The 14,631-nt window shown below is 38.7% G+C and overlaps 1 protein-coding gene across 2 annotated transcripts; it reads right to left on the reverse strand.

The window, feature by feature from the left end:
• Positions 1 to 65: 65 nt before the first annotated feature.
• Positions 66 to 5,993, reverse strand: LOC136676227 (protein adenylyltransferase FICD). Of its 2 annotated transcripts, XM_066653073.1 has the most exons (4): positions 5,906 to 5,993; positions 5,515 to 5,592; positions 4,549 to 4,881; positions 66 to 3,841 (listed from the first exon to the last, which is right to left on the reverse strand). In XM_066653073.1, the coding sequence occupies exons 3-4, from the start codon at positions 4,817 to 4,819 to the stop codon at positions 2,763 to 2,765; spliced, it is 1,350 nt and encodes a 449-aa protein (XP_066509170.1). In that variant the 5' UTR covers positions 4,820 to 4,881; positions 5,515 to 5,592; positions 5,906 to 5,993; the 3' UTR covers positions 66 to 2,762. The 2 variants fall into 2 exon arrangements, with proteins under 2 accessions (XP_066509170.1, XP_066509171.1); XM_066653074.1 differs by lacking the exon at positions 5,515 to 5,592.
• Positions 5,994 to 14,631: the final 8,638 nt, after the last annotated feature.

Genomic DNA, 14,631 nt, shown 5'->3' on the forward strand with positions numbered 1-14,631 from the left:
TATCTAACATGGACCATTAAACCTATGCTAAAATAACAATGATGACACGGTAAAAGCCAGGTCTCAATAATTTAATAAACCTTTACCACATACGGTAGTAGAATAACATCATGTGTCAATAAATAAGCCATCCATTAAATACACAAAAAAGAAAGTGCTTCATGGTGCAAACTTCAAAGATGAGGCACAAAGTGATGATACTGTGGAATTGTTGATAAAATGAAATGAAATTTCAGTAAAGAAACCAGCACCACAATAACAGACCATATCCCTTTACACCAGTTTTTCCAAAACTAATCCATTAGTCAGGAAAGTAGACCATAGTTTGATGTAAAATGCTCACAGTGGTGGTGATGGAAACCGGACACCTGTCTCTAAAAACTCCCTCAAAATAATTTAGCCTTTTGTATTCAGATGATAGATACTTGGTTTATAAACCTCTGTGTTTCTTTATTAAAACTACATTTCACTGCTAACACCATTCAGACAATGCCCAATGGACATAAAATCCAAAAATGAGTTGAATCACAAGGTCTTTATAGCAGTGATCTACATACAACACTGAGTGAAATAGGTTTTTCCAAAGGAAGGGAAGGGAGGGGGGGGGGGGGGGGGAGTTAAACCTAGAACAAAACTGAATTTAAAATTCCCAAGGGTGCTGAAAATCAAACGAAGTCAACCAAAGTGTTTAGTAAACCAATAGTTTTGCTGGGCATTGCTGGCTTAACCATACGATGTTTCCAGAAAATCAGACAATACAAAACAAAACACAACAAAAGTGTGTGTGTGTGTGTGTGTGGGGGGGGGGGTTATCCCATTCAGTTATAAAAGACAGGCAGAAACGTGCTTGGATATGGTCAAAGAAAATTAATTTAAAAGCATTTCTAATGCATTCAAAATTATGGTGCACAGTGAAACACTTGTATGACCCAATTATGAACATGCTAAAGCAATTATGTTAGTTGCTAGTTTTTCTAAAATAAAATTTCCATTAAATTGTGCAACACTTCCAAATCGCAGATACCATGAGATCTGCAATATATCTAAAGCATGAATGTAACTAATTATTAGTTTTCTGATGGTCAGGGAAGTTGCCCCTGGTCTTGTGTGCCATGTTTCTCCACTGACACATGAAGCTGTATTTAGGAAGTCTTCATGACCCAGCAGGTCCAACTCATTCTTAACACTGAGAGAGAGAGAGAAGCAGCATATGATGCAAGATGTGTTAACGCATTCTAGAGGGTTGCTAGGGATTTGCTAGGTGATACTAAGATTGTGTAGTGATTAAAAGTGTACAAGCTCAACCACGATGGCAGTTGGACTGATTGTGAACTTGTGCATACTGATTCCTATATGTAATCATAGTGGTCCCCACACTGCAGAAAAATGAATACCTTGGCATTTTCAACCTAATCAACACCTTATATCTAGTCAATATTAAGACTGTTCAACTTAGTTCTAGATGCTTATCAATTGTATCACAGCATGGATCATAATGTCACCATTAAAAGGGGCCCTTTCAGTTGACAATCAAGTTTCTTGTTAACATGACGTGTTGTTTATATGCTAGAAGACATATCATGAGTTAAATAAACGTTCAGCAGCATGGCTGAGAATTTCAGCTTTGAAACTGCAGCAAGAAACGGTACCAAATCACACAGCCTGGGTTTCACACAAGAAAACAATCCAATTAGTTTGCAGGGCAGGGTTTCTTAGGTAAACTCAAACTGAGATAAAGTCAGGGACTAACTGCATAATCTGTGTTTACCTATTGAAGGCAAAGGTGCAGAGTTATATCGAAGCCACTTTTAAGGCATTAAGGTATTTGTGTGAGTGTGTGTAAATACCTTATAACAGGGGTGTCAAACCAAATCCACGGAGGGCCGCGTGGGTGCAGGTGTTCTTTCCAACCACGCAAAAGCCCCACACTACTGAAAGTCAAGATCTATTGATTATATCCAATGATTAAAAACAGGTGGAATGAGGTGTGGCTTCTGCGTGGTTGGAAAGAACACCTGCACCCACACGGCCCTCCGTGGATTTGGTTTGACACCCCTGCCTTTTAAGAATGTAATTCTGATGAACCGAGATCTGTTTTTAGGGTTTTAAGCCTTGACTGAAGGGCAACCTTAAATTGCAGTTTCAATATTGGTCCAAATCAATACCTTTTTTTTTTCAGCCCCAATTAAAACAAGTAAAACCTACCTAGGAAAGAGTTAAATAATATTAATAATCTTACAGGGGAGAAAAAGAAAAAAAAAAAATCAGTATATTAGACTGACTCACTACATTTAAGGACATTATTTGTTGCAGTGAAATCTTATTCATACTGGGTCAAAGAAGGATTGGGCTTTTGTTCCTTCTAAAGGCTAACATCTGTCTCAAATGATTAATCGGATTAATGTCTTTTGTTAGTGATTGGCAGGGACAAAAGCTTACACCCTCATCCAACTTTTACAAAAACCAGAACATGGTGCAGATTCTCAAAACCAGTGTAATTATATAATTGTAGTCATATGCAAACATTGATGCATCCCTGGTCCATATATACGTTGATTGTCTAAATTAAAATAACTGTGCACCCCTTACAGAGAACACACTTCTGTACTTTGTGCATAAAGCATTATTATTGTTTTTTTTTTTAGCCAAGTTTAGTTGGGGTGTGCCAACGTTTGCATACAACTGTATCTACTAGAGACCCAAGCGACCATCTTACTACGATCATTATTTCGAGACAATTCTGCACCTCTTCAAAGCCCAGGTCAATTATGTGCAGGTATGGTCTGTTTACAGTTCAGACAGGTCTGACTGCTAGCATCAGGCAGTCCGACTGCATGCTCAGTGGTCGCTATGAGCAACGTGTCTAGCGTCATCTCTGTGCACTTGGCAATGAAGCGTATGAATGGCCTGACATCACCTTCGTTTGCCGTGTCCAAGGCAGCGTAATATTCTGCCCTCTGCTCTTTCCGAATGGTGATTGGAGGATAGCTGGCCTGCATCAACACCAGGTTCATCAGCAGTCGTGATGTCCTTCCATTTCCGTCCACAAACGGATGCACATAAACCAGTTTGTAATGAGCCAATGCGGCAAACTCCACTGGGTGGAGGTTCAATGTCTCCTCCGAGTTCAGCCACTGCACCAGCTCCTGCATGTGGCGGTCCAGATCATTGGGGTGAGGCGGAATGTGGTGCCCAACAAAGACTTGGTTAGTCCTGAATCTGCCCGCTTCTACAGGGTCAGCATATCCCAAAACACGGCGGTGGATTTCCAGAATGTTGTTGATGGTGATGGCACCAGTGCGAGAAAGAAGCGTGGTGTTGATGTACTTCATGGCAGCATCCACACCAATGGCCTCATTCTGCTCCTGCAGACTCTTGCCCGGCACAGCGTAGCGCGTCTCAATGATGTGGCGGATCTCCGACAGTGTGAGTGTGTTGCCCTCGATGGCCACTGTGTGATAAATATGGTGATAGTATGTCTCTTCCATGATGCGTCGGAGAGCTGAGTTGCCCTTGGGGATGGACATGAGGCGTCGAACTTTGCTGTCGATAATCCCAAAGTGACGCTGGTCAATTTCTTCCACCAGGGGAAGAGTGCGGTCCCGGCTCACTAGTGCCCTCTGGTTACATGGTGAAATGGCAAGCGCTTTGCTGTACAGGTGATCAGCCTGTACCACGTCCTTCTCCTCTTCTAAAATGCTCCCTAACTCTGTTAAGGCATCCACAAAGTCAGGGTTCATGTTGAGCGCATGGATGAGCAGTTTGTGGGCCTTCTCACGTTTCCCCTGTTTCTTCATCTCCAAGGCCTGCTGGAGAGCTGCCTTTGCCTCCAGCTGTGTTTCTGTGAAAAAAATAAGTAAATAAAGTAATTGATTTTATACTAAGGGGCGGCACGGTGGCGCAGCAGGTAGTGTCGCAGTCACACAGCTCCAGGGGCCTGGAGGTTGTGGGTTCGATTCCCGCTCCGGGTGACTGTCTGTGAGGAGTTGGTGTGTTCTCCCCGTGTCCGCGTGGGTTTCCTCCGGGTGCTCCGGTTTCCTCCCACAGTCCAAAAACACACGTTGCAGGTGGATTGGCGACTCGAAAGTGTCCGTAGGTGTGAGTGTGTGAGTGAATGTGTGTGTGTCTGTGTTGCCCTGTGAAGGACTGGCGCCCCCTCCAGGGTGTATTCCCGCCTTGCGCCCGATGATTCCAGGTAGGCTCTGGACCCCCCGCGACCCTAAATTGGATAAGCGGTTACAGATAATGGATGGATTTTATACTAAAATCGTTTCACATTTTGCATCTGTTTAATCAACTAGGACATGTTTGACATCTTAAGGTTCCCAGATAGCAGACACATTTGGATCTAACGTGTGTCACTTTTGGCACCTACAGCTCAGTTACGACACTGGTAAGTGTTGAGTGGGCCAAATGTAATGAGCCTGGCCTGACTTTAGGGAACACAACCAGACTTTTAAATCACTGTTGTACCTTTAAAGGTACAGTTACTCACTTATGAACAATAATGTACCAGCATTAGCAAAAAAATTGTTTACTCTACTTTACCTTTACTAGGCTTGGGCTTCTGAGGCAGGAGCTCGAGAGCCGTGTAGGGAACAGTGAGGCTGGTGGAGTGACCCACAGAGCGATGAGTGCTCCCCCATAGCTGACAGCGCAAGAGGGAGATGCCCTTCAATGTGGCACAGCATTGCTCCTCCACACCCACTAGAGGGAGCAGCAGGACCAACACTGAACCCAGCAGGACAAACAGAACAGGTCCCCAGCCCCATAGCAGAGGACTACTGCTGGCGTGACGTAACACCGTAAGCGCTGCCATCAGTCCAGCTGTGGAGTTTTCTTTAGCCACATATAGGGCATTCTGACGATCTGGAGATCACCCTGTGAAGGAGAATTAGGTCAGGTTCAATTGCAAATCAAGCAGGGAGATGAGACCATACAGGAAATATGGAATAGTCTGGAGCAACTGCACATGAGCCTACAGTAACCATTCACAATGATCATTGTTATTTCAACCATCTTTAATACTTGACCTCACTAATGTTCTCCTGGCTAAGTGGCTTCAAATCCTCAAGTCCAGTATCACACTCTGGTATTCATAACCACTGGTGGTGCATGAAGCAGCAAGAGGTGGCTTGTCAGATGACCACAGAATATATTTACTACTAGTTAATAATAATTGATAATTCTTCATTTTCGATTTGTAAGTTACATAAATATTTCACAGTGTTTATAATTATGCTTTAATACACTTTTTAAATAATAATATTAATAAAAAATAAACACTTGGGCTCTGCATACACCATAGTTCATTACAACTGTACTGACCTCTCATGAAAGCCATATTAGTTCATAAGGAAAAACACTGACCAGCCTGCTCAGGGCAAGGCAACATAAATGATCTGAGTTTGAACGAGGTATAATTGTGGGTATCATAGTGAATATGACACCCCAAGTGTCACGTGTGAACTATGAATTTAAATTTTGTTTATATATATATATATATATACACACCAAGGTAGAATTCAGAGACTACATTCAGACATTCTTTACAGGCGCATGTTTTTCTGCTGCACTGTTTAGGGTGGAAATCTGGAATAAAGTAAAAGCAGCTTTAGTAACTTTGAAAAAACAAACAAACCGAGGTTCAGAAGTACAATATAGATGTATGTCGATTAGAATGCAGAACCAGAAGCTAAACACGTAAATAAAGGTATGAACAGTTAGCTAATTAAAGTGTGGTTATGATCTTTCTTGTTCCCGTTGGTAGTAAATGTACCAGCTGCGAATGCTCCGATCATAACAGTGCAACATCATTTGTGATGAAAAAAAAGAGTCCCAAAAATTATTTTAGGTTTTAACCGCCTTTACTGACCACTAACCACCACACAAATAACGCCGTTACCTGCTGTCGAGAAGACGTTAATCCTCAGAAACGATGGAAAACTCTTCGGCTATGTGGATTTCAGCTCTTCTGTCACCGGCGCTAGATCCGACCCAGTTGTAACCCGTGCTCTGATTGGTTGATCTGATATTGTACCCCCTCGCTGACTGGTTCGTTGCCGCATTACGTCCATCTAAACAGCAACACGTTGGGCGCATCGTAGGCGTCTGTGATTGGTTAAAATCGTCCTGACCGTTTATTGGTCAAAACAAATTGTTCATTCGCTCACTGGTTTATTCATTAATTCAGGTTTTGCAGAATGTGAGAAGTAAAGAAGCGCATGATTGTCGGTTCTTTAGTTTAGGATTTATATTTTTTTCACTGTAACTTGTATATCCAGAAATAATCAATTCTTTCTTTTCTCTCACTCCCGGGAGGTGTCGCTACCAGATTGTGGCTGCTGCCTGATTTGTGTACGCTGCTGATAGCCCTGATACTTTCTTAATTTCTTCTTCCAACATAGTTGTAAATAGACACACCCCTTCTTGGTTAAACGACATGTGTCCCGCATCGTTATTCGTCATGTTTTCTTTAAACAGAAGACAACCTTAACATCTACACGAATATAAATAAAGGCAATTTATTCCAGCTTCATTCGCCCACGTTCATTCTTTGTCGTATCTTAGGGGCCAAGCACTTGCCTTCATCTTTTTCTTAAACTCGTTTTACATGGCATCAATAATTCTGAAGCTGTATGTTTAAGATAAAATATTGGATACTGTTTCTACTGTAATTTGCACCCCTCAGTAAATATATAAATAAATAAATTAAAATAAATGTACATTTTTTGTTAAAATAATATCTCAAACTGTACTTTGGAGAAATGTTCATTCATTCATTCATTGTCTGTACCCATTGGGTTCAGTGGGCAGTGGGTCCAGAGCCTACCTGGAATCATTGGGCGCAAGGCAGGAATACACCCTGGAGGGGGCGCCAGTCCTTCACAGGGCGACACACACACACTCACACACACTCACACACACACACACACACACACCTACGGACACTGTTGAGTTGCTGATCCACCTACCAACGTGTGTTTTTGGACTGTGGGAGGAAACCGGAGCACCCGGAGGAAACCCACGCGGACACGGGGAGAACACACCAACTCCTCACAGTTGGAGAAATATATGTATGGAAATATCTGAAGCATCTAGACATAGTGAGGAGGAGGGGTAGCATGAGTCACACTGTTATCTGTGCATGTCAGCTTGTCTTCTTATGTAAGGCTCTTCTGGTTTTCTGCTGTTATCTGTGCTATCTTCTGCCTGATGGCTGATTTTTATAATGCTTTCTTTCTTATGTAATTTTTAAAGTTTTTTTCAGTCTGTTAAATTCAATTGAATTTGAATACAGATTGAATACAGATGTTATTTTGTGGCCAAAAATATCATCTGTAGTGAAATATGTAGGGCTAAAGTGAAGTCCTAACATATACTCAGGAACCATCTGGACAATGCCACCAGACAATTACTTCCCCATATTTGAGACCAGGCTTGTATCTGTTTGAATGAACTCAAAACTTACCCTTATTCAAAACAAAACACATTTGAAATTCATTCATTGTCTGTGGAAGGAAACCCACACAGACACAGGGAGAACACACCAAACTCCTCACAGACAGTCACCCAGAGCAGGCATTGAACCCACAACCTCTAGTTTCCTGGAGCTGTGTGACTGCAACACTACCTGCTGCGCCACCGTGCTGCCCACCCCATTTGAAATCACTTTTAAAACTGGATAAAAATTGCATTGACATATTTTAATATTTCATTAAATAACTATTAAAAAATATTTTTTCATATTGTTTTGGCCTCCAAAACAATTTAAAACTTTTCCTATGAGCTGAATGGATGTTGTTATTGAAGAGCGGGTCGTGCCCTGTAAAAGAAACAAGTTTTTTTTTATACATTTCCAAAAACCAAGTGAGCTGTCTTCTCAGCTTCTATAATGTCTCAGACCAAAGGCCTATTCACACTGTGTACAAATTCAACCTTCAGCTTAAAACCTATATTTTTTGGCATTTTAAAACTCTGAGAATTCACAGAAGCTGACAAGCTGCAACCTAGACCTAGTCAAAAATCACAATCTAACATGAAAAAATATGTTTGTGTTGCTTGGCCACTGTACATTCGCAGTCCACTTGTGGGGCATAGCCAAAAAATTATTAAATAAACAACAAATAATATGGTGCAGCATGGCTGTGATTATTTTCAAATGCCGACTACCAAATCACAGCCAGGCTGTATAACACATTTTTGAGTTTGTACTCTTTCTCTTTGGAAGCATTTATAAACATTTTTAAAAAAATAATGAATATCAGTTGTGTTTCCTGTTCTCCATGCTTTTGTAAATGGCTTTCCACATGAATAGGGCTGTCCTGACTTTTTAAAAATTATTTTAAAATAATGCACTTTTGTTATTGGTTTAATAATTTTCATTCTTTTACCACCCTCCCTTTGAAAGTTTTTGTAGCCCTCAGTACGATTATCTGAGCCCAAATTTCTCAGCATAGTTTGTAAGCATTCGGTGCTGAACCTTGCCACCGGAACAGTTATTCTCCATGTTCAGAAACATTTGGACCTGCAATGGAAAATAGGCCTAAGAATTAACTTAAGGTAATATGTACATGTTTGTGCAAAATTTACAGCTTGTGTCCATTTTACATTTTTTTATTTCAGTCACTGAACTCTTCAAACATTTGTTGAAAGGTAGCCTTTAGTAGAGAAAGTATTGTTCCTCTCTCCACTCACTCTCCACCTGTTCAAGATCAATCTTTGACAGAAATTCACAGCACTGTTTCTTACAGTCATTCCCATTTAATATATCAATGATAGGGTTAAGGACGAATTGCACAGGAACATTTCAAATCCCAGTCATCTTTGAACATTGAGATGATAAAAAATGGTGTAGAGAGACAGAATAGGCAGTCAGGCACGGCCAGACTCAGGTACCAGGTGCTTTTGACTGACTTCTTCATCTTAAAACTGACAGATCACCAAGCCATTTTCAGCTATACCCAGGATTAAGATGAATACAGTTACCACAGCAATGACAATACAGTCCGTGTCCCAGTCCTATAAACTATCAGAAAATTTGTCACTGTGGTGGTACCCTCAAGGGTCCATTTCAGTACCTTCAGTTAGGAAACACGATTGTACCATTTTCTATAATGTTTCTAGATTGTTAAATTGTTTGTATTGTGGGGTGTTCATACACCATGACTTATATTTTGTTCTTTAATTTTACACAATTCTATTATGAATGCTTTCAAATATTCTTCTTCTCCAGAGAATGGAACCAACCCTTACTTTAAAACCACTGTTGTTACTTTTTAAGGTACATTTACACTGTTTGTACCTTAATGTTCTGGTACGGTACCTTTTTTCTTAGAGTGTAGTCAGGTTGGTATTGTTTGTAGATATTCTGTTTATTCAAGATATTCTGTTTCTGGCACTAAAATCATGATGCCTCTTGATTCCGAGAAGCAAAGGTAGCTGGCTTACAACAAACATTGCTGAAACATTGCACATGATTGCTGCTTCTGAGGAAGCAGAGCATTTTTGTTTGTCATTCTGCCACTCCTTCAGAGGCTGCAAGATAAATCAAGCATGTAAAATGTACTTCTTTAAAATCTGACTTACAAGTCATAACTAAAACATAGCTCAAAGGCATTATAACATTTCTTGCAAACAGAAGTAAGTGTATAGCAAAGAAAGTAAACTATATTGCACCTTTATTTTTTATGAAGTAATTTCTGGCAGGTTAACCACAAGGTTCTAGGCAGAGCTTTGCCAGTTTATCGTGTCATATTTCAAAATCTCCCACCAATATGAGCTAACCAATCACATTCATCCCCACCTGTTGGCTGGTAGCAAATTACATTTTTTCTGGGCTGCCTCTATAACCATATGTTGTCATTTTTCACAAAAGATTTTTGCTTTTCAATTTAGATTTTATGTGGTTTATATGGAGATGTGTGTGTGTGGTATTGGCACAGCTGAAAGTGTCCAGAGTGGGTGCACCTTAAAGTAGCTGACCTTACACAACTTCACATGATTAATCACTCAGTATAAGGGGGTTCTCAATATATACATATTTATGGAACTTACCAAAAACCTATACCTAAAAAGTATTTGTAAGTATTAGTGTTTGTTTATAACGAGGTGCCAATGATTTCTCTCCAGCAAAGTTTCTTAATATTTTATTGTTCAGAAGAAGAAACACATAAAAATAAACAGTGTTATGGAGAGGAATTGGTGGCCACCCTAATCATATCCCTTCATGATCCAGCTCTGATTATGACACGTGAATGTGTGTTTGTGCGGAACGGTCAGAAAGGAGAGTATGTCTGTGAGTGCACTCACGACTGGGGAATTACCTCTGGCTGACTGGGTGGGCTTCGATCCAATTTGGGTAGGCCCCTGGCATCCATGAATCACAGTCGTTATTAAAGAACCTTTAAAGAGCCACACCCCAAATTCAGCAGAGGACTGTGATTGGATAGTGAATACTTTTCGTTGTGGCATGAGGACAGCACTGTTTTCAGCTGAAATACAATTCCTGCTTTGCCTTTTGCTTTGGCACGTTTACATCACCACACAATGGAAAACAATACAGTTGAGCTGATTGCATTTTTAGGTGGGTTGTTTTGAATTCTGACACAAATCCAGCATTTTATCTTTTAAATGGAAATTTACACGTATTGTTTTTTCTGGTAAGAGACAGAGCGATGTTAAAACAATGTAATGAATACTTGCTTTTCATTTTGGCATGTTTAAGTATGTCTGTGCTTAAAAGTAATCTCATGTATATTGCAATTCAGTGTGACGTCTATTTTTGAAGTTCCTCAAAATGTAAAGCAATACAGTTTTGTACTGGTTACATTTCCAGGTGATTGTATTCAATTCTGACACTAATTCAGCGTTTCATTTTAAATGTGTTGTTTTTCAGTAAAGAGTTCAAGCAACGTGAAAAAAATGGAATTGTGGTTTTGCTTTTAATTTTTGCACGTATTCTGCATGTTAGTATGGAAAAGCAATGATGTGTATGGATTGCATTTCACATTGTAACTATTGCAGTGATTGCTATTCAATTTGGCATTAATTCCTCTCCATGCAGTTGTAGACACAATCTGCATTTATATGTGCATGAGCAGTAGAATCATACACTGCATGTTGGTGTAGATAAGACACCAATAACACTGAGACACCAACTCAGATAATGAGTCTCCATCATTAAGGACAGCAGAGTTAGACAAAATTCAGTGCATATTTTCTTTCTGAAAGATTCAGAATATTTAACAGAATTGCACAGAATTTCCATGCATAGTTGCAATAGCCTGCAATAATATATAAATGGCTGTAGCTGTATCCACTCACTATTCTATTTGTTCTTTTTGTACTCGTACTACTCCTATTCTGTTGTTATTTATGTACTTTGTTTGTAGTATGTTGCTATGGTTTTCATGCAATAACCTAAAATCTTGTGTTTAATAATAAAGTCTTACTTTGTGGTTGGCTGTTTATTGGTTGGTTGGTAGAGTGTTCAATATGTGATGCAAGTCATTTCCGCCTGTTCTGTGGAGGATAGTGAAACATACCCAAGTTTCTGCTCACTAGAAACACAGGATTAGCCTTAGACTTGGTCTATTCTGCCTGAATATTTTCTATCTTGTTTAATATATAAAACTGGTCCTGAGAGTGTGAACAAGGAGGGGTCAGAACAGAGGAACACCCCATCCCTTCCCGTTCTCTTTCTATGTGTCTATTGCTGCTATTTTGTGTTTGGTTTGGGTTGTGATTAACCTCATAGGGTGTATATGAGGCTGAGACAGCCCCATGTTGAGGCGTTGCATGTTTGTCCTGGGCTTTCTGCCCTAGCCTGACATGGAAGAACCAGCTTTTCTGACCAACTCTATTTCTGAGTTTGTGATTTTCTTTCAGTTTGTGTTTTCTATTTTTCGGGTGGGATCAGAGTTGTGTATTCCTCTCCTTTTTTGTTCACTTTTAGTTTGTTGTGTATCACTTGTTATTTTTGTTATATTCTTACCCCAAAAGCTTTTGAGAAAAATAAAAAGCTTTTTTCTTGTATTTGATCTGGTATCAGGTCTGAGGACAAGTCCACTCTAATTATTTTAACAGGATGACCTGTTAAAATAAATCACAAAAATGAGTGTAGAGACAGTAGGTTATTTTAAGATTTTGGATGATTTGTGTGTATAGCACATCAGTCTTGTGTGTATAGCATTTCTTTTCTGCTACTGTAGACATTCTTACTCAATGGTATTTTTACAACATATGAGTGCTGGGGTACAACACATAACCCGTACCTGGATGCAAATGCAGTAGATGTCCAAATTGTGGTTGATGGTTAATAACTTCTGAACATCATTTACACAAATTTTATTTATGTATTTTATTAAAATCTCTGGATAAAAATATAGTTTGTGAAATGATAAAACAAACTACACATATCCCCACTGCATCACAGTATATTATACACCCCATATCCCCAGTTTCATCAATCTAGATAGTGATGACTGAAGTTTTTATTTGCAGCATATACTTGTGCCTCTAATTGCAACTTCTTATTGAACAAAACTATATAAAACGACAACTTACCTTTACAGTGCAATTGTTAGAAGTGACATGCATTAAGTAAATATTCATATTCTTCACAGAGGGCCGTGCAATAGCTCCACTTTGAGAACCACTGCTTTAGTGAATGTAAATGAATATGTAAACATGCTTAATATCTCCACTTTTCTGCATATTAAATGCAACATAAATTATTCTTGAGGACTGCTATCCTCATAGCAAACCAAACTCCCCCTTGTGTTTGTTTTCATTCAGAAGCCTTCATGATTTAAGGTGGAACGGTATATTTGTGTAAGAAGCAGACAGACCAAAAGTGCTACTAAACTCAAGTTACAACTGAGTCTCTGTGGTAATTCAAACAGTGATTAAAAACTTACAGACAAGTCAAACTTATGCCACGTACAAACAACAGTCATTTTGTCCCTCAAACACAACCATTCCACTTCAAAAGACTTAGAGCTTCTGAATATTAACAAACCAGAGAGAACAGTAGATGTCCTCTAAGTTAAGTAATACATATGAAATGGCAAAAATAAGTCTTAGAAGCTTAGAAGCACCAAAACTATAAGAGCAATGTAGATTTTGCTATTTTTTCCTTAACAGGTAAGCAAGTAATTTATGAATGTAAAAGTACAGACGTTTATGGGCAACGTGTAAACTAAGTGATGTATGTGTTTTAAATTAATAAAATTAGTTTCCCGAGCAAACAAGGGATGTAAAGACAGTGATTTTGTGTTTAAAAATATTAAATTTGGGGTTAAGAGTTGTTGCATTGGTGATTTTAGCCTTATATAGCCTTATATGCCTGTTTAAGTGGAAATGGAAATTCAGATAGGAACCTGCACAGTGAATAGCTCCTGTATTAGCCTTGACAACTGACTCATGTAAGGTGGAACTAAATCTTTGAATACGAAAATTGTGAATAATAACCAAACATCTGCCTCATAAAATTGCATTTAAGAAGGAAGGGAAGAATTGTAAAGAAGATACAAGTCCTTGTCCACAGAAAAATGTAAGGTGGAAATTAACACTAAAATACGACTCTGATAAATACAGAAAAGTGTACATTGTTTCACTAAAACATCTAGCTATACTAACAAAAGGCAAAATGAGAATGAGCCGTCACTGTTTTTCCTGTATCCACCAGATCCATATCCAGCATTACAGATCCTTAACAGCCAGTGACACTGACTTTCTGAAGTACTCCAAAGCCCTTATTTATCATAGTAGTTTAAGAGTTGCTCATAGAATGCTGACTCAGAGCTAAAAAGTCAGGCGTATTCAACAGTGGTTTCTGGCCTTACTTTACAGGAAGATTTGCCTGGATTTCTTGAATGTTTTCACAATATTATATATGCTAGATGGTGAAAGATATAACTTCTCTTCAATCTTGAGTTACAAAATGTCCTGTTTGAACACTTTGGTGTATACATGGTAATAGTAGAGTGATTCATAATGGTTTCTGTCCCATTTGATTTAGGGATGTTTTAAAAATAAAAAGTGTTCAGTAAAAATTTAGAAAATCAAATTTTGTATTTTAAATAGCATTTTGTTAATCCCCGAAGGAAAATTAGCTTCTTAATAGCAGCTTACAATAGATAAGCACAATTATAAAAAATACAGAATTAAATAATAAAAATGAATGCTATAAAATTGCTATAAAATAAATGTAATATACATTATACAGAGAGAATATACAGTGCAGACACATGGATTGGGTAATAGCAGATGAAGTGTACACAGCAGTAAAATGCTACATAGTGTAACACTGTTAAATAAATGTTTTGTCAGTTAAATAATTGTTCTGTATAATTAAGAAATAACAAAATTATTGCAGTTTACAATTTCAACAACGTTTTACAATGTCTTTTTGAGGCAACTGTTCATTCTCTGGCATAGGATGAACCCAAAAGCGGTAATAGTTGTTTCTCTGACTATGTTCTAGTCCTCCTACTCCATCACAAACGTAGTCCTTTCTCTGTAATGTATTAAAAAGATTTACTCAGAAACTAGTCAGGGCAGGAATGTAGGCAAAAATGTAAGCAGTTTGTAGAAAAATAATTATTTTCCCTTCTGTTTAGTTCTATT

The sequence above is a fragment of the Hoplias malabaricus genome, chromosome X2, assembly GCF_029633855.1.
Source record: "Hoplias malabaricus isolate fHopMal1 chromosome X2, fHopMal1.hap1, whole genome shotgun sequence".
NCBI lineage: Eukaryota > Metazoa > Chordata > Actinopteri > Characiformes > Erythrinidae > Hoplias > Hoplias malabaricus.

Coding starts and splice junctions, on each gene's coding strand:
- LOC136676227 (XM_066653074.1), bottom strand. CDS start 4,819: ATGGCAGCGCTTACGGTGTTACGTCACGCCAGCAGTAGTCCTCTGCTA. Junction 3,842..4,548: donor GAAGCCCAAGCCTAGTAAAG/GTAAAGTAGAGT, acceptor TTTTTTTCACAG/AAACACAGCTGGAGGCAAAG.